This window comes from Lytechinus variegatus, chromosome 16, assembly GCF_018143015.1.
Source record: "Lytechinus variegatus isolate NC3 chromosome 16, Lvar_3.0, whole genome shotgun sequence".
In the NCBI taxonomy this organism is placed as follows: Eukaryota; Metazoa; Echinodermata; class Echinoidea; order Temnopleuroida; family Toxopneustidae; genus Lytechinus; species Lytechinus variegatus.
In genome coordinates, this window is record NC_054755.1 from 31514841 (window position 1) to 31533745 (window position 18905).

Sequence of the window (18905 nt, forward strand, 5' to 3'; positions counted from 1 at the left end):
GGAAACGGGGGTGGGGGCTGGGTGGTCTTCAGCCTCTCACTTTGAGAGTAATTTGAAAGTAAGTCATCCCCATCCCCATACAAAATAATGTTTGTTGGTAAGCCATCAAACGATAACGTTGTATGAGGTTTTTATTCTAATCTTTCTTTTGTGTAGGTTTTGCTGGTCTTTGATAGGTTTCCATCTGATATACCTTTTTAAACATCTATGACATTATAAATCCAATTTATTTTCAAATTCATTCACAAATTACAGACGCAACGTCGTCAAAGGGCTGTAAAGATGTATATCTAAGTAACGCGTATGATAAGCTCAATCATGTAATGATATGTGTACTACATTTGTCACACTTGAAATGTACACTGTAAATCTGTGGTCTTAAAACTGACACCAGTTGGTGTCTATAGAGGACCACACCCTGAGGTGTTACAATTACACCAATGAAATACACCACATTCAAAATTAACCCAAACTATCTCAGTAATAATACGACAATGATGGTAATACTACTCCATCTGAATAATGTAATAATAACAATGGCTTCATGGGGAGGGGGGTTATGCCCACAAAATCTTTCCAACAATATGTCCACTAAATGATAAGGATTCTACTTAATGTAACGCTCTTCGTCGAAATGCCGATTGAAATAAAATACATCCTCAGTCACATTTCATATTTATTCAAAATTAAACATTTTTCTCCAATGTTTTTATATATTGCAATCATTGCATGGTATAACATAATAGTCACTTATATCAGTATATAGATATATTTCAGTTGAACGGGGAAATGGACCAACATTACGTCATCGAGTATGACAGACGGTTTGCTATTGTACGAGGGCCAGTATTACCAAGGCATGCTTTTCGGACGTTTACTTCTACGTCGTTCGATCAAGATGTCTTTGGCATTGGCGTTGAAGTGTTTCCGTCCTACAATGTAAAAACTGTGGTGTTAAAACTGACAGCAGTTGGTGTTAATGGAGAACCACACCACGAGGTGTTAAAATTACGTCCTAGAGATTGAACATAACACCAAAGAGTGTAAATGTAACAACCAAAGGTGTTGTAACAACACATTTACATGTAAGTGTTAAACTAACACCATGAATTTAACAACGGTGTAAAATATCTGGCGTGGTCCTCTGGTTAACACCACAGTTTTGCCATGTACGAATAAACCAGAAGTGTGTTTTAACCGCGTGACGCAGAACGCTTTCAAGAACATAGGAAATGTATTGTCAAGTGTCCTTTATATGAAAAAAGCAACCACGAAGTCATTGTCGAGAATTGGTGAATCAAAACAGCAGTTTTGTCCTGGACTCCAGACAAACTGTCTTCAGCTCCGAAACTCCGGACGAAACTGCTCTTCCGGTTCACCAATTTTCCACAATCACCTCCAAGCTGTACATTGTGATTTGACTTGCATTTACAATACATTTACTGTGTTCGTGAGTAAACATATTGTAGTAATATCACGTGACCAAAACTCAAAGAACCTGTTGTTTTCAGCACAAAACAATTAAACACCGGTAAACAGGGAGGGCAAACGAACCTTGTGCGGATCAGTGATCCAACTGTCAGTTCCATCGTCGCAGGAGCACCCGTCGTGTATAACGAAGCTCCTTAGAATGGTCAATTGGACGAGCCGGTATAAACGCCATTCAGGAGTTTTTACAACAGCTATGTAGACACTTTCTGGAACGTAGAGAATCTATTGTCAAGTGCCCTTTGTAACTTCGTCGAGGGCCGGTGAATCGAAGCTAAGCAGTTTCGTCCATGACTCTGCTGGACAAACGACATATCTACGATATGTCGTCACCTCTGAAACGTCGGACGACCCTCGACAAAGACTACACTCAGACTTGACTTGCAGTTTTAAAGCATTTGCTGCATTGTAGGATTCATTCCGCTCAGCAAAAACTGTGGTGTTAACCGGTGTACATAGAGGACCACACCACTTATTTTACTCCGGTGTTAACCTGACAGTGTTAGTTTAACACCTACAAGTGTTATTACAACACCTTTGGTTGTTACATTTACACAATTTGGTGTTATTTTCAATCTGTAGGGTGTATAATTTTAACAACTCATGGTGTGGTACTCTGTAAATACCAACTAACTCGCTACTTTGGCAAGTTTGGGGCAGTTTTCTCATCTAAGACGGATCCACATCTTAATTTTGAAGAAGATCCGGTGAACCTTCGAGAAGAAGTCACATCCTAACAATATTTATCTTGCATGCCGAGGCAGAAAGAATACGGCAATGTCAACTGATTAATAATCCAATGGTTGAACGATGCATTAAATGAACCTATGCCGTCGTCATCTCACACTTTCATCAGTGTCCACCACAGTTTCAGTTATCGAGCACGGACTAAAACCACTGTTCCACTTCGCACGTCTGACATCAACAGAAATTTGAGTATAAAGGAGTGATAGCTTCAGTCGGCTGGCGGTGTATGTTATGTTGTTCACTCCATCCCACGGCATTCGCTTTTGGTAGTTATCCAGAAGACAGTATCTGAAATGTTGAAGATAAATTTGTTTAGGTTATGTCCGAAGGGAGAGTATAGAAAACGAGTTAAAATTTCACCAGAAAAAATGCTCAAACTACCACGTTTATTTCAAACATTGATGGTGTTCGGATTTGTTATACTTAATTTTGAGGTATATCTCTTCTTTTAGTGTTTGTGTGTGTGGGAGGGGGGGGGATGGCATGAAGAAAGTTCGAAATCTACTCACGCCTCATCGCACATTTCGTTTTCTGTTTTCTTTGTATGGTTGAGCGACCTATAGAATCCTTCACGTAGGTCACGTGTCGGTTTGTAGCCGCTGCTGTACAGTCGTTTTAATAAATCGTCATCTTCTCCTCCCCAACCCCAGTAGAAGTTGGAATAGCCGTTTGATTTTGCCATCTGTTCTTCTGTCACTCCCACAACTCCTCCGAATAAAAGTTCGTACGCGGGTCTGAAAAAAAGTGCACAAACTCGAATTCAATTTTTTAAAATTCAGTATATAAATAAGGGCAATTTGACAGCACTTTCAAAATTCTCAATGATCACGGGGCCATTTGTGCACGATTTCCGACTGACCTTTCAATAGTTTTTTTTTAATCTCGAAAACTTTGGGGAACGGTTCAAAATAGTATTTCATCGTCTTTCAGGAATTTTTTTTTCTTCAAGTTATATTTTGAAGCAGGTCTCATTGATCTCTTCAATAATTGTTTATGATATATCACATTTTTTCGCAGATCAATTGTAGGCTGCTGAAAGATTAGTGACTCACTGAGTAAATCATTGAAAGTTCATTAAGACTAGTGAAAGATCCATGATAAATTATACATGCTTGGCGAACGCGGGAAGACATCAATCATCGCATGAGAGGTTTGTGAAAGACCGTTGAAAGACCATTGCAAGATTCTTTGGGCATTGGAAGCTGTAGGACTACTGAAAGTTCAGCAAGGCAAGATGTATCGGCCGGTCTATCAGAATTTTACCGGAGATCTTGGTCAAATTTCAAGAATTCTTTCAGTGGTCTCTTCCAAAATCTTTTTTGATCTTTCAAAGATTTCTGGCACTATGCTACATGATCTTTCATCGGTCTCTCAATATCGTATACTAATACTAATCTTATACTGTCTCATACTAAAACGTTGAGCTCTCTTCAAGATCCTACGGGGTCGTCCTCGAAAAGTTGTTACTAGTCTTTTAGATGTTTGGGAACCCTGACTGCACACAAAGAGCTTATTCACTTATCTTAAAGGCTGCTAAAAGGCATTGTTAATTTTGGTCTTTCACTAATCTTGGAAGGGTTCCTGGGGCCCGTAACACAAAACATAGCAATGATCGTAGTACATTTTTCTACGACTGATTCCATAGACTACAATGTACAATCAATCGTAAAGTTCAAGTGTAGGATCAATCGCTAATCTTTGTGTTACGGGACCCTGATCTGTGGAATGGGGACCTTCTGAAAAAAAAAATCCTTTACCTGAATCCCATTTCCTCCGGCCTTGCACAGAAATGCCTTGGCATGCCGTCACAGCCGTAGTAATTCGCCCCTTTCATCGGGATCTGGTCTATATCGTGGAATACAACACAGTCCCATCGGCCGAACCGGAGAGCCTCCAGATACCCAATGTTCTTCATCAACCCACGATTGAATATCATATCGTTGTCCTGTCAAAATGTAAATTATTGGATATGAATCGAATGATCTAATCCATCATCCAACTTAAACTAAATAATGGTCAGCACCAGAGCAACAGAAACTCTTTTGAAATAATGATAATGATGTTGATAATAATAATGATAAAAATAACAATAGCTGGATTTTTAAAGCGCCTTTTGCCTGAGGATACAAGGCGACAACTGCTATTATTACCCCGGCTACAGCCGTGATGCCTACAGACATTCAAGGTTTGTTTCCTTCCTGCATGGAACCCATTCACCTCACCTTGGTTGAGTGCAGCACAACACGGGTAAATTTCTTGCTGAAGGTTTCCTGGGGAAAACACGCCTTGCCTGGGAATCGCACCCACGTCCCTCAGATTGAAAGAAGAGGGTCATAACCATCACACCAAGACACCCCACTATTCTTATTCTTACAAAAACTCTCAGAATATTGATAGTGAGTCAATTTCAGCATTGCTTTGCTAATAATTAAATGGAAAAATAAGCTGGGTTTGATTTCGTTTAGTTATGTTCTTTGGTGGGAATACACCTAGCGATCTTTCAGAAAAGTTGAGAAAGGGCAAGTTATAGAGCCAATATCATGGAAATAACATTCATAGTCATACTCCGTGTTTGTTTGAACATTTCTCTGTAACCGAAAGTGAGAACTGGAGTTTACAGGGGGGGATCATACCTGTTCCGAGACGAATATCCTGAACTCGAGATTTTGTAATTTTAGAAGAGGTACGAGGTTTCGAATCAAGATAGACAGATGCTTATGTCGATTCCTGAACGGGATTACAATAGCTACCTGTAAAGAGGAAAGAAAAAATAATACTTTTGAAAATCAACGATGCTGAAGTTTATAGTTAAATATCTTTTCAATTGACTGTTCTTGACATCCCAGGATGTCGAAATTCATTACCATGTTTGTGCGGGATTGGCATAAGGCAAGGATACCCTTTTTTCTCACTTATGCTGACAAACACAAAAACAACCCTCCCCGCCCGTAATATGGCAAACGTTTCAATTTCATCGTTACATTTTGACAAAGTGAGAGGCAAAAAAGCTAAAACAGATTTGAGAGATGTTGTTAAGGGAAGTTATGGAATCGCCATGAACTTAATAATATCACTACCAAGGCCAATGCCATTGAAATTGAAATAAACAGCCATTATTCTCATTAATGAAGTAAACATGGCCCTCGATGTGAAAGTACAATTATGCTCCCTGCTCTTTAATAATTCCTCGGTCTTGCACCCCCCATAAACCTCTAGAATCAATTGGCACCCCAGCATGTTTACAACAAACTTAAATCCCGGGATCTATCTATCTATATATTTATTTATCTATCTATCTATCTATTTATCTATCTATCTATCTCCCTATATAATGTAATTCAGATTCGGTGTTTTTTTATTTGATGTTACCGCCATTTCATATCTTGTCTTTCTTTATAAACTAAACACTAATTCCAACTCTTTACCTTCCATCTAGGCTCACAATCCAGTGGCACCCAGTGCCCGCCAGCATAATACGTGTAGTTTCCTATTTGTATTCCCCGCTCGTTCTCTCGCCTGTATCCATCATGGTTGATAAAACGACTGGATGGAAGTCTATTCATGACGTGGTCCAAGATGGCGCGCATCCTCGCCACGTAAAGCACGACGCTGGTTCTCTTGTTGCCGAAGATGGAATCTTCTACGATTCCAAGGTCCACATCCTCGGTGTGAGATTGGAACTGGCTATTGAGCTCTATAAGGGACGGAGATGAGAAATGATTTTCTTATCAAATTAATAACATTTTGTTGTGTACATTTAGAGGCAGAGAATACTTGCCAACATCATCTGTATCATATGCCTTGGGATCCAGTTTAAATCCCAACGCTTACGCCTAGTAGGTGAGGCCTACAAATCCGAATACTCTGAAATTCAGTGTCAGAAGTTCCGAGGGTTCGTAAAGCTCGAAAATTCGTAAATCCGAAAACGAAGGTTTTACATTCAGAAACTTATCAATGGTTGAATATGGTTTACTAGTTACTTTCGTACTAAACGAATCTGATCTATTTTCAGATTATCAAACCTTGGCGAAAATGAACCTTAGGCCTATATCATTTTCGAATTGATGAAGGCGTGATACCAAACATTTTTCTCTCGGATAAGTTTGACTTAATTCATTGTGGGGATGAACTAGCCTTCAAAATATCAGTGCTACAAATTTGCGGATCAACGAATTCCTTATAGCGTTTGGCAAACAATTGGTAAGCTTGTTCATGGTTCGAAATAACGCACCTCTGGATAATGAATTTGTAAAATAATGAACCTGTCGAATAAGGAGCCTTCGGAATAACGAACGAATTCGGATATCAATTTGTTTGCATTTTACCGTTTCCCTCTGCATCACAGAATATGATTATTTAAATGTCAAATCTACCATACTCAACTCAATCACTGGCACAAATTCGAATGTTAAATCAACATTTGAAAGGTTGGAGGAGTGACAACCTTTTCCAAATGTTACATCAAACCTTGTATAAAGCTGAATCCAACATTTTAAGTGTTGGGTATGTTATATATATATATATATATATATATATATAAGAATTGTAAGAGCAATTGAATTCATTCATGTTAAGGAACATTCCAGAATGTCTTTGTAAAAGCTTTTCTCGCCTATTTAAAGGCCAAGGAGTTTTATTGTTGAATAGAGACTGCCAAACATTAGATTGCTACACAATAGGATTCCAGTGAACAATAGGATTAAGCTATGTTAATTTCACTGAGGTCATTCAAGAACGTTTTAGAAATGTAGAATGCTCCAGAAAGGAGGAGAATGTACTAAATGTAGAGAATACTAGAAGTCTCTAGAATAGTTGTAATTAGTATATAAAGCTGGCAGATTCTTCAAGGACATCATCATATCATACCAGATCACTTCAGGATATCGGATCAGAGTTAAGAGTTTCACGCAAGACTTTATGTCAGAGCAGACTTTATTTCCACCTGGAATATTTATCTTCTGTGGAATTATTTGCACACCATCAATGAACTGTTTGCAGTTACTTTGAGAGAGGAATTCTCATCGAGATCATCAACCTGTTTTAATGAACACTTTTCAACCCTTGGATTGCTGAAATTGACTGTAAGTCATCATCAACATCGTCTTCACGGACATTTCAACTCATTACAGTGACTCTTGTTATTCATCGTGCTTTAACATCAGTTTCATCATCGCCATCATTGTGAACTTTTACTTTTCGCCAGCCAACTTGGACTTTACTCTGGATACTATCATTTGGAATACCGTAATTGCCAGAACTGATTTCAAGAGACGTAAGACCATTATCATTTCTGATTTGTTTGTGTACTATGCTTAATTATTTCCTGTAATAAAAAAAAAGGAAAATCAATTTCAAATTATTTTACTGTTATTTGTTGCAGTATTGTAACAGGTAGAACTATTTAAAGTGGTAAATGCAACATTTAGAAAAAGTTGTCACTCCTCCAACCTTTCAAATGTTTAGTTAACATTTCTTTTTTAGAGTGTGAAAGTCAGCGTAAAATACAATATATTTCAAAACGTTCACTGGGTATATTTCGTTATTTTAATGCTGACTCTCTTCATATTTTCATTCTATTTTGCATTTATTTGTGTTTTGAAGATGTAACTTGTTGAAAATTTATGAATCATTTTAAGCTGAAATGAATCATTATCCTCACATTATGTACATGGTTGGAAGAAAGAAAAAAATATATATTACAACAATTACTAAGGCCATTTGTCCTTGGAAAAAAAAGAAGATTATCCATCGAAGAAGCGAATGTCGTGATTGGATGCAATTCATAAATTCTAAAAGAAAAATTCTAAAGAGAAAAATAGTCGTTTACCTCTCCTCAATCCAAGCTTGCAAGAAACACCAACTTTTTGGGTTGCATCTTCACTTTCACCTATAAATTAAATAATTGAAGGAAAAGCCAATGAAAAAAAAATGGAAGACAATGTTTGCCCTTTTATACAATTATTTGATTGTTTAGGCTCACACACCGTCATTGCGCACACCGCACTCATCAACCCCTTTCCCCTACATACTTTTTAAAACATGTTTTAATTAAGGATTTTATTTAAATGATTTACATAAACTCAATGTAAATCATTACAACAAATTCATAATTCTTCATTTCATATTAACAAGAATCTACTAAGTATTCACCGAATACTGAAGCAAGTAATGACGGAATGAAACGCCAAAATATACTATTTTACTATTAAGAAAAACATCGCCCTACGAATTGCAATTGCCACATGTATTTATGTCCAATTCTATGATTATAAAATTGTCACTTTGGTATGTACTATACACTCTTAAAAAGGATTGGTCAAAATGACCAATCTGTTGGTTAATATGCGTCCGACCGAAAAAAATTGGTCAATATCAACCAAAATTTTGGTCGATTTGAACCAATAATTTGATTGCTTTTGACAAATTTTATCGGTCGGACACATATCAACCAACAGATTGGTCATTTTGACCAATCCTTTTTTAGAGTGTGTGCCATATTATTGTTATGCTCATGCGTTGTAAATCTATTGTTTTTATCCAATTCAATAAATGCAGACAATCCTGCAAAAAAACTCCTACGTACAATGAAAAACATACATTTACGCGTAGACACACACACACCTACGCCCACACATCCTTACTTCTCAATTAGTTTTTAAATACATGTACATGTTCTTGGAATGTATATATATAATGAGGATTGCCTTGCGTATTCTATATCTTAGATTCACATCGTACATTCGTATTCGCCTGCACAACCAAGCGCGCACGCACACTCTCACACACACCCATTTACAACCCCACACACACATCTCCTGGGGCCCGTTGCATAAAACATTTTACCTGATAAAACTCAGGTTGTTTTTAACGGAGTTTTTTTTTCCTGTGTTAAAGTCAATGGCAGAAATCAGACTATTTATAGTTTTCAGTTTTTACCAGAGTTTTCTCAGGTAAAAAGTTTTATGCAACAGGCCCCTGGTGTTCGTCCTAATTTGTCCCCTTCGCTCCCTTTCTGTCTCTCCCTCTCCTTATCTCGCTCTCTTCGTCAACGTGTTTCTACGTACCATTCCCCTGCCAACTTGCTTTTGAGGAGACAAAGTCGTCATATTCGGTGCCATTTGAAACCCTGTACATCTGAGCATTCACATCTGCCCTCGTTCTTACTGTTCTGTTACGCCGCCCTCTATGGTTTTCGAAGGGATATGTTCTTTTTTCATTCAATTTGTCCAACTCTGTTGATACAAGTAGCAATAAGGAACATATAGAACAGTAATAATGATTTGAAGATGAAAGATCCTTTTATTACAAAAATAACACTGCGAGTGATTATGGATTGAAAATCGTTTATCAGCAATTCAACCTTTTCTTGGTAGACCGTGGATTTAAGGGCGGGGGGGGGGGGCGTTAATATTGTTTTCAGAGAGTGGTATATGGAGCAACCTCTAAGTTCACGAAAATTAATATTTTAGAGGCCGAAATAATATCAAGTCTTATTGACTTTGGGTTTTAATTTTCAAAGTTCTAATTATATGAACATGTGATTATGTACAATGATGAAGATGAAAAAATACAAAGCTGTGAGTCCAATGGTCATAAATTGATGGATGATAAATTAACAATAAACATTGAAATATTAAACTGATAGGATGATGAGGAGGGAGAAGAAAAAGAAAGAGAAGAGCAACAACAATAACATCAGCAACGACAATAACAAGAACAAAAAAAAAGAAATAGGAACGAGAATGGAATAAGCATAATTACATGAACAAAATCAACGACATGAAGAAGAAGATGATAACAATTCAATGAAGAAAAGAAATAATATTAAATCACATACCCTTTTGGTTTTCAAATAGGTTTCTCCTGGGTACCAAACCACCACGAAATCCATGAAAAAATGAGTAGATTCCATAGATACATACAATACTGATGAACACGAAGGGGTTGTGTATGGTCCTCCTTAGACTTCGCCAACATATCCTATCAAAAAAATACATTGTATATACATATCCTATCAAAATATATACATAAGTATCAAAATATTATTGGCATAGGAAAGAAGAAGAGGAAGAAGAAGAAGAAAGGAAAAAGAAGAAAAGAAAAAGAAGAAGTAGAATAAAGAGGGAAGAGAAAAAGAAGGCATTTACTCCTGTTTCAAAGTTAATTTTTATCTACATGACACTTTAATTATTTTGATAGCGACTATACAAGGAAAGTAGATTATTACAATTGAGTAGAAGTAGAAGGAAATGAATCTGGATACTTTAATACTCTCTCCTTTTTCATATTCTCTTCCTTCTTATTATTATTTCTTTTTAAAATATACATTTAATTGCTTATAATGCTTAAGTTGTCGTCTTGTTGTAGGCCTACTTGTTTGTTTGTGTGTGTGTGTGTGTGTGTGTGTGTGTGTGTGTGGGGGGGTCCTATACTATTCATAAGAATGATTTTAAAAGGAGACGGCTCTTCCCAAGCTTTGCTTCCTTCACTTCCAACTTGCCTAGTATAATTATCTTAATTACAATATGTACGGAAAAAATAACTTTTGTTTTACTGTTTATTATATCAAGATATTCGTAACCAAACGTAATTTTGATCGTTTAAAATTGAAATAAACAAAATTAAATGAATGAAATGAGAGTACATACATGATCATGATGATATAGCTGTGGAGATGATATTATTCTGTGTGGGTATTTCCTTGGTATGGTATATGACCGATGACGTTTTATCTGAGGAAGGATGCAAACGGGACGCTTCCGGTATACGATATCTTTACTTTGCAGGTTGACACAATATGTCCACTTATTGTACATTATACAAAATGTTATAAATGAATCAAGTAAACCAGGAATATATATCTATTGCATCGAATTAAACATAACACAAAATGTACAGGGGTAGATCCAGGGTCGAATCTTAACGGGGTGTGTATTTCGTCTGAAAAGGTGCCTGAAAAAAACAGAAGGTCACCAGGCCGGCCGGCGCGGTGGACATTAATTTTGTCCCCGAAATATTGAACACGCCAAAAAAAAAAAAAAGAGAGGAAGGCTCAACACTCATTATTTTTACTGGGTGTGCGTCTCATGCATTCTTCATTATCGCATTTTCAAAGTTTACAGCGTGGGTCTGCCCATTCAGCCCAATAGATCCGTGCTGTTCTAAGATACGAATTAAAAGTGCATATTTTGTTAAAAGATATCTAAAAATTATAATAAACATGAAAATCACTGCTATTGCTCAAGCATTTTTTGCTTATATAGTTTGCCACTGCATTTGTTTTTTTTATTACTTTGTCTTATCCTTTAATTGTATTCAATTGTTATGACACTACTATAAATCTGTCACATTATAATGTACTTTCATGTCATATTACGATTATGTTTTATGTATTGTAAAATCTATTTTGACTTTACAATAAATGCAGAAACTCCTGCAAAAAAAATCACATATTATGCCAATATAAATGCATTTACATATGAAATGAAATAAGAGAACTTTAAAGAAATGCCTTAAAGGCTTTGTGGGTCACAAGTTCCCTCAAATACATGTGTTACATTGCGTTACAAGCATATCAGAATAATTGCACTTGTACCGGCTACGCAAGGAAAGACGATCAAAAAAACCATACGAAATATAAAGGACCTTGAGAGTATATGAACACTTCGAACAACTACCCGAACTAGTATATGATGTGCAATAAATACTAGACATTCCTGATGCATTCCAATGAAGGATTTTCTCCCTCATATTCTCATTTTAATTTTACAATTTTTGGTATTAATTGATTTGCTTTTTTGTTGTTGTTGTTCAATTTGATTTTTGTTTTGATCTGTTTTGTTTTTGTTGTATACGTAATGTCAAGAAATAACACTGTAATGACTCCTACTGAGGACTTAAACCATATCTCTTGTTCAGATTCGAACGAAGAACCATTTCTTTCTTATTTTCTACCCTTTTATGAATTAGACGACACTGATTTCGAGGCCTTGTTTTTATCTACCTTTAAGTTTTACTCTCAAGATGAAATCACAGACGTTCATAAATCTACGACTTCTGAAGACAACATATTAGAATATATCGAAGAAGATGATGGTCTCTATACATCTAAACCATGTAAATACTATCTATCTTCAGAATTTAATGAATTAGTAGGTAATTCGATGGCTAAGAAATTCAGTCTGATACACTTCAATTCGAGAAGTATGTATCGGAATTTTGACCAAATACACACCTTTTTAGCCAGCATCAATTTTAAGTTTTCTGTAATAGGAATTACAGAGACATGGATTAATTCTGCCAGTGATATTCCTTTTTCCATTGAAGGCTATGAATTCATCCATGCTAGTCGAACTTCTGGGCGTGGTGGTGGAGTTGGTTTATTTGTTAATGAAGTACTAAATTTCAAAATATACGAATTCAATGAACAATGCGAAGGAGTAGAATGTTTATTTATTAAAATTGATTGCAATCCTGACAAAGACATAATTGTAGGGGTAATCTATCGACAGCCTAGATCTCATGTCACTAACTTCACTGCTTTCTTTGATAAAGTAATGAATAACGAAGATTTTAAGCATAAGAATATTTATCTCATGGGAGACATGAATATTGATATATCAAGTAGCAATAGAAATACATCAGTACATGATTTTACTAATGCAGTCATTTCCTCTGGTTTTCATGCTCTTATTGATAAACCAACTCGAGTTACGAATAAGTCGGCTACGATAATAGATAATATTTACACGAATGTTTTCAGTTCATTTTCTCTTTCAGGTATTTTCACCACAGATGTTTCCGACCATTTCCCTATATTTGATATATCTCACTTTAATGAAAGCCATGTAAAGAAGAATGAATGTTTCCAATGCCGAAAAATCTCCTCTGAGAATATAACTTTACTGAGTGAAGAACTCTCATCTATTGATTGGTCTATGGTATATCAAGAAAACGATCCAGAAAAGGCATATGATTTATTTTACGATACATTCATTAGTCTTTACAATAAGCACTGTCCTCTGAATACAGTGACTCTTAAAAGAAAGAAAGCTCGTGCGAGGAAACCATGGGTTACTCCTGAAATTTTAAAACTTATAAAAAAGAAAAACCGATCGTACAAATCTTATATAAACTCACCAAATAATGATAATTATAGAAAATATAAAGTGATGAGAAATAAAGTCACATTTCATTTACGCCGGGCGAAAAGGGATTATTATTTCAAAGAATTCAGCTGCATAAGACAGGATTCTAAACGTACATGGAAACTTATAAATCAAACTTTGGGTAAACGTAAGCGAAATGAGGCAGAAACGAGATTCAATCATAATGGTTTAACACTTACGGATCCCAATGATATAGCAGATAATTTCAATGAGTTCTTTATAAATATTGGATCATCTGTATCCAATGATATATGTTTAGATGATAATAATACTGAATTTTCTTCATTCATGAATGCTCCTATCTCAGATAGCTTATTCTTTTCACCGGTAACGAATAGTGAAGTACTAGAGATATGTAAATCTTTACGGTCTGGAAAAAGTAGTGGCTTCGATGAAATCGATCCTTCTGTTGTTAAACAAGTAATATGTTATATTGTAGATCCTCTTAGCCATATTTTTAATTGTTCCTTAAGTTCTGGATATGTACCTTCCAAATTGAAGATAGCTAAGGTAGTACCTGTATTTAAAAAGAATGATTCAAAGTGTTTTACTAATTATCGCCCAATATCGGTTTTACCTTGTATTTCAAAAATATTAGAAAAATTGGTTTTTAACAGATTATATAATTTTTTACTTAAACATGACATTCTTTATGAAAGTCAATATGGATTTCGCAAGAATTTTTCAACAGATATGGCAGTTATCGAAATACAAGACAGAATAATTAGTGAATTAAATAAAGATAAAAAGGTTATTGGTATATTCATGGACTTGTCAAAGGCGTTTGACTCTCTCTCACATGATATTCTATTGAACAAACTGAAATACTATGGTATTAGAGGTGTACCTTTTAATTGGTTTAGGTCATATTTATTGAATAGAGAACAATTTACTGTATATAATACAACTAAATCATCTTTTAAAAATGTAAATACGGGTGTGCCCCAAGGATCCATTCTAGGACCCTTATTATTCTTATTGTACATAAATGATATTGTTAATTCTTGCCATGACTCTCATTTTATATTATATGCAGATGACACGTCGCTACTTGCCTCTCATGAAAATATTAATATCTTAACTGAAATTCTGAATAGAAATCTTGCCCGAATATCTTCATGGTTCAAGTGCAATAAACTTTCATTAAATAAAAGTAAAACGCAGTGTGTGATTTTTAGAAAGAGGGGTGTGCAATATAATACTTGCAACATTGTTTTAAAGGTAGACGGAACCCGTCTCCAATTCTATGACTCCGTGCAATTTCTAGGTGTTATATTGAGTAGCACACTCTGTTGGGATGTTCATATTAATTTTATTTGTAATAAGGTTTCTCGTTTTATTGGAATTTTAAATCGACTAAAATATGACTTGCCAAAACACATTTTAATTACTCTTTATAACGCTTTCATTTTATCACATTTGACCTATTGTAACTCAATATGGGGAAATACATATTCTTGCCATCTACACAAACTGTTTTTATTACAGAAAAAAGTTATACGTATTTGTATGGGATCAGATTATAGAGCACCTACTTCGAAACTATTTAAGTCGCTAAGAACCCTTAAATTACAAGATATTAATACACTACAGATTGCTTCCTTAATGCAGCGGTATCATACTGGAACCCTTTCTCCTCAATTAATGAATATGTTCTCTTTCAATTGTAATATACATAATCACTATACAAGGTCTTCACGAAAACTTCACAGATGGAATTATAAGAATGACTTATCTAAATTTTCATTGCGTCACACTGGTCCCACAATATGGAATAGTCTGAATCTTGAACAATTTAATATTACCTTTCATAATATTTTTAAAAAGCAATATAAAAATAAACTGATCCAAAGTTACTAAGATCCTCATAGTACAATAATTTCCATAAGTTTTGTTTTATGTCTTGTTGATGTTTTTTTATGTTTCTGTTTTTGTTTTATTTGTTTTCACTCTATTGCTACTTGCCGCATCCATATATTACAATTATTTTAAGAATTTATTTATTTTGGGTGTGTGCGTTTTAACAAGCCTTCTCCTGGCTTTTTAGTACACTCCTGTTTCCATTCATTTATCTTTCTTATTTTTATACTGTTTCAATGATTTGGCAATAGTACTTCGATTATCACTTTCGTCTGTATTTATTCATGTTTCAATGATATGTTTTTATTTTTATTGTCTCTTTGTTTGTACATGAACATGCCTTGTATTTTTAATGAATTGGAAATAAATGCTGAATTGAATTGAATTAATACTCCCTTGTAAAAAAAAAGAAATCGAAGTAATTTTACATGGGTATATGTACATCCACATGTACACTCATTTTCATTTCCTTTGTTCCATTTCCAAAAAAATGCTGAATTAAGTCGCTGTCTGTCGTACATCTTGACATTAAAATTAGTAAACAATAAACATAATGGAAAAAGACATAAGCCTACAGCTGGGACAAGATAATCATGCAATAGTTTGTTGATGAATGGTACACTGTAAAAACTGTGGTGTTAAAACTGACACCAATTGGTGTTAATAGAGGACCACACCCTGAGTTGTTAAAATTACACCCTAGACATGCTAGAGATTGAACATAACACCAAAGAGTGTAAATGTAACAACCAAAGGTGTTGTACTAACACCTATAGGTGTAAAACTAACACCACCAATTTGACACCGGTGTAAAAGAACTGGTGTAGTCCTCTATGTCCACCGGTTAACACCACAGTTTTTGCTGTGCACTGGTAAAAACTGAGCTTGTAAAGACCAGCCGCCTAAATTTTAAGTGCAGGGATATTTTTTTATCTTTCATAGATGAACCTCAAAATGATACCTTTTAATCCATTTTTCAAACCCTTCTGTCGTGGAGCCACTCAATGCTTTAATCCCACAAAGCCATTTTCATTGTCATAACGAATAAAGAGTTGGTACAGTACAAACGAATATTTACTGTTAATTATGATAAAATATATCAATAAATGAAACAAATATTTTTGCGTATAATTAAAATTAATGACTTGAATATATAGACAGATTAAATATACTTTAACAAAGCTTTTGTATGTAAAATAACGCGGGGAGTGCAATGCGAAAAAGGAATCGTCAGTCCTAGTCGGAATAATCAGAAAAGATAAAAACTGACGTAGGTCCTCTGAACCCACTGGCCAAGGGCTTTATTGTGATTTTTTGTTCAGTTCTCAAACTATTCAATCTAAACAGTATTTTCTAAAATCACTTTTGTTAAACTGATCGTAGTATTTAAGTGAAATGTGACTGATTTAATTTGTCATTACTGAGTGTGTGAAATGACACGAAAGTCAGAGTAATTTGCATGCATTTTCATGCGGTATACATTTAAAACGATGATTTGCAATATCAAATTTATTTACAATACTCACATCATTATGACAATGGTTTCGACTGGTACTTCCAAAATAAATATTTCAGCATCATGTGCAGACTGAACATTTGCCTGACACGTCGGGTCAGTCAATTGTAGAGCAATATACCGGATGATCTTCCTTTTCTTTTCGCGGGGTATCTTCACCAGAATCAATTACGGTGAGACGTGTCGATGGAAATGAAAACTAAATCGAATTGGATACCAACTTTTGTGTATTCGATAGGAAGAGGATTCAGCTGACAATATCCGCTTTCCTACGGCATCAAACAACGTATAGTTCAATATCATGTCCTTAAAAAAGGTTAAACCATACGAGTTTTACATTTCGGTTTGTTGTTGGAAAAAGTACCCGGTCACACTATAACGTCGATACTTGAGTGACCACATTATACTTGTTTTAACATTTGGGTTATCTATTGAATTGAATTAATTCATTTTCGATTGAAACTACATAAAATCAAGATAATGATAACAAAGTAACGAGGGAAGCAATATCATTCAATAAAATATATAAATCTTATGAATGATAAAGCAGATGTCCATGAAAGCAGAATGTTTGTTATATTAGGGTCACTTGAGGAAGGTAGTTTAATTATTTTTCCTTTGGATTTTAACCACCGTTATGTTTCCTTTATTTTTTTGTAGTGACACCGTGGGATAATAGCCATAGTCAACCCCCATCGAGTTTGATGATTCAGTAACTGATTCATGCACTAGTTTATGCATCGATAAGTTATAAAATAGGATGGTGTCTGACCGGATCATTAACGGATGAGAACTGCATTGTTTTTCATCTTGTGCTTTTAACATGTTTAAGGCCTGGTCACACCGCCCGAGCGTTGTTGGAACGGTCGTGGAGCGGTAGGGAGAGAGGGTTGAATTTTGCTCACAAAATTGGGGAAAAATCGAAAAAACAATCGAAATTGAAAATGGTGAACGGTAGCGAGTGGTGATGATTTTTATCTCTCCGCTCCACGACCGCTCCAACAACGCTCGGGCGGTGTGACCAGGCCTTTACACTTACCTTTACCAACAAGGTTGTAAAAGACCCGGAAAGCGTGCCATTTCCGTGCCAAACAGTAAATGGCATTTTGTGAACTCAATGTCCCATTTACTTTGTTTCGTATGTTGTAGGGTCCCGTCTCACAAACAGTTACGATTGATCCGATCAATCACAACTATGGACGGCCAGCACCGTCAACATGTCGTATGCATGTTTGTTCCAAATATTTTCTAACTATGATGCATTCATTGTTTTCGTTGAAAATTCATTGTGCTTCTTTTTGTTTACAAAGAACATTGTGCAAATTTCCTGTAGAAATTTTTTTGACGCTGATGGATTTCCATATAGAGTTACGATTGATTGAATCAATGGTAACTCTTTGTAAAAACGGGGCCTTGGACGTGTCCAATAAAGATGCACTTCTCTTTAAGCTACATCCCTTATTGCAGCATGACCCCGGAATGATCTTTTTATAGTGGGGGTGCTGAGGTGAATTTGACAAGTAAAAAAAAAACGGGTTTCACTAAGAAATTAAGGTACTTTCGGTCCCTAGAGATTTGATAAGCAAATAATAATAATAACAAATACATATAAAAAAGTTTATAATCTGAAAGGAAGGTTGTTTTGATCTAGATAAATTTGACAAGCCAAAAAAAAAGGCTTTCCTACAAAATGTTAATTTTCATTACATTTCTGCCATTGATCTTACCTACCAGATTTCCAGGGGGTGCTCCTTCTGGAAAATAACACACTCAGCACCTCAAGGAAACTTTCGGGGGTAGTCCAGTACCCCCACTTCACAGGGCCATGTGTTGCAGGGTATTTTAAAACTATTTTGGAGGGGTTCTATGTCAGGTTCTGTGTCAAATTTGAGTATCTGAACTCCAATTTACACCTTTTTACACCGGCTTTGTTTATAGCTGCATGCAGCGCAGGTAAGTGTTTTACATGTTTTGAGGAATAGTTCCTTGCCAGATACTCATATACCGTAACCATATCTGTGCCATGGCTGGATTTGAACACTGAAACGTCTGATTTGTAGACCGCAGAATATCCTTTAGACCACGACACATTCTACAAAATAGCAGTGCCGTATTGAGTCATCAGT

The 18905-nt window shown here is 35.5% G+C and overlaps 1 protein-coding gene across 1 annotated transcript; it reads right to left on the reverse strand.

Moving 5' to 3' along the window:
• Positions 1 to 560: 560 nt before the first annotated feature.
• LOC121430078 (beta-1,4-galactosyltransferase 5-like) lies at positions 561 to 17053 on the reverse strand. Its single transcript, XM_041627352.1, has 9 exons — positions 16790 to 17053; positions 10073 to 10215; positions 9300 to 9467; positions 8063 to 8122; positions 5661 to 5929; positions 4869 to 4985; positions 3993 to 4180; positions 2745 to 2969; positions 561 to 2523 (listed from the first exon to the last, which is right to left on the reverse strand). Exons 1-9 carry the CDS (start codon positions 16792 to 16794, stop codon positions 2325 to 2327), a joined length of 1374 nt encoding a protein of 457 aa, XP_041483286.1. The 5' UTR covers positions 16795 to 17053; the 3' UTR covers positions 561 to 2324.
• Positions 17054 to 18905: the final 1852 nt, after the last annotated feature.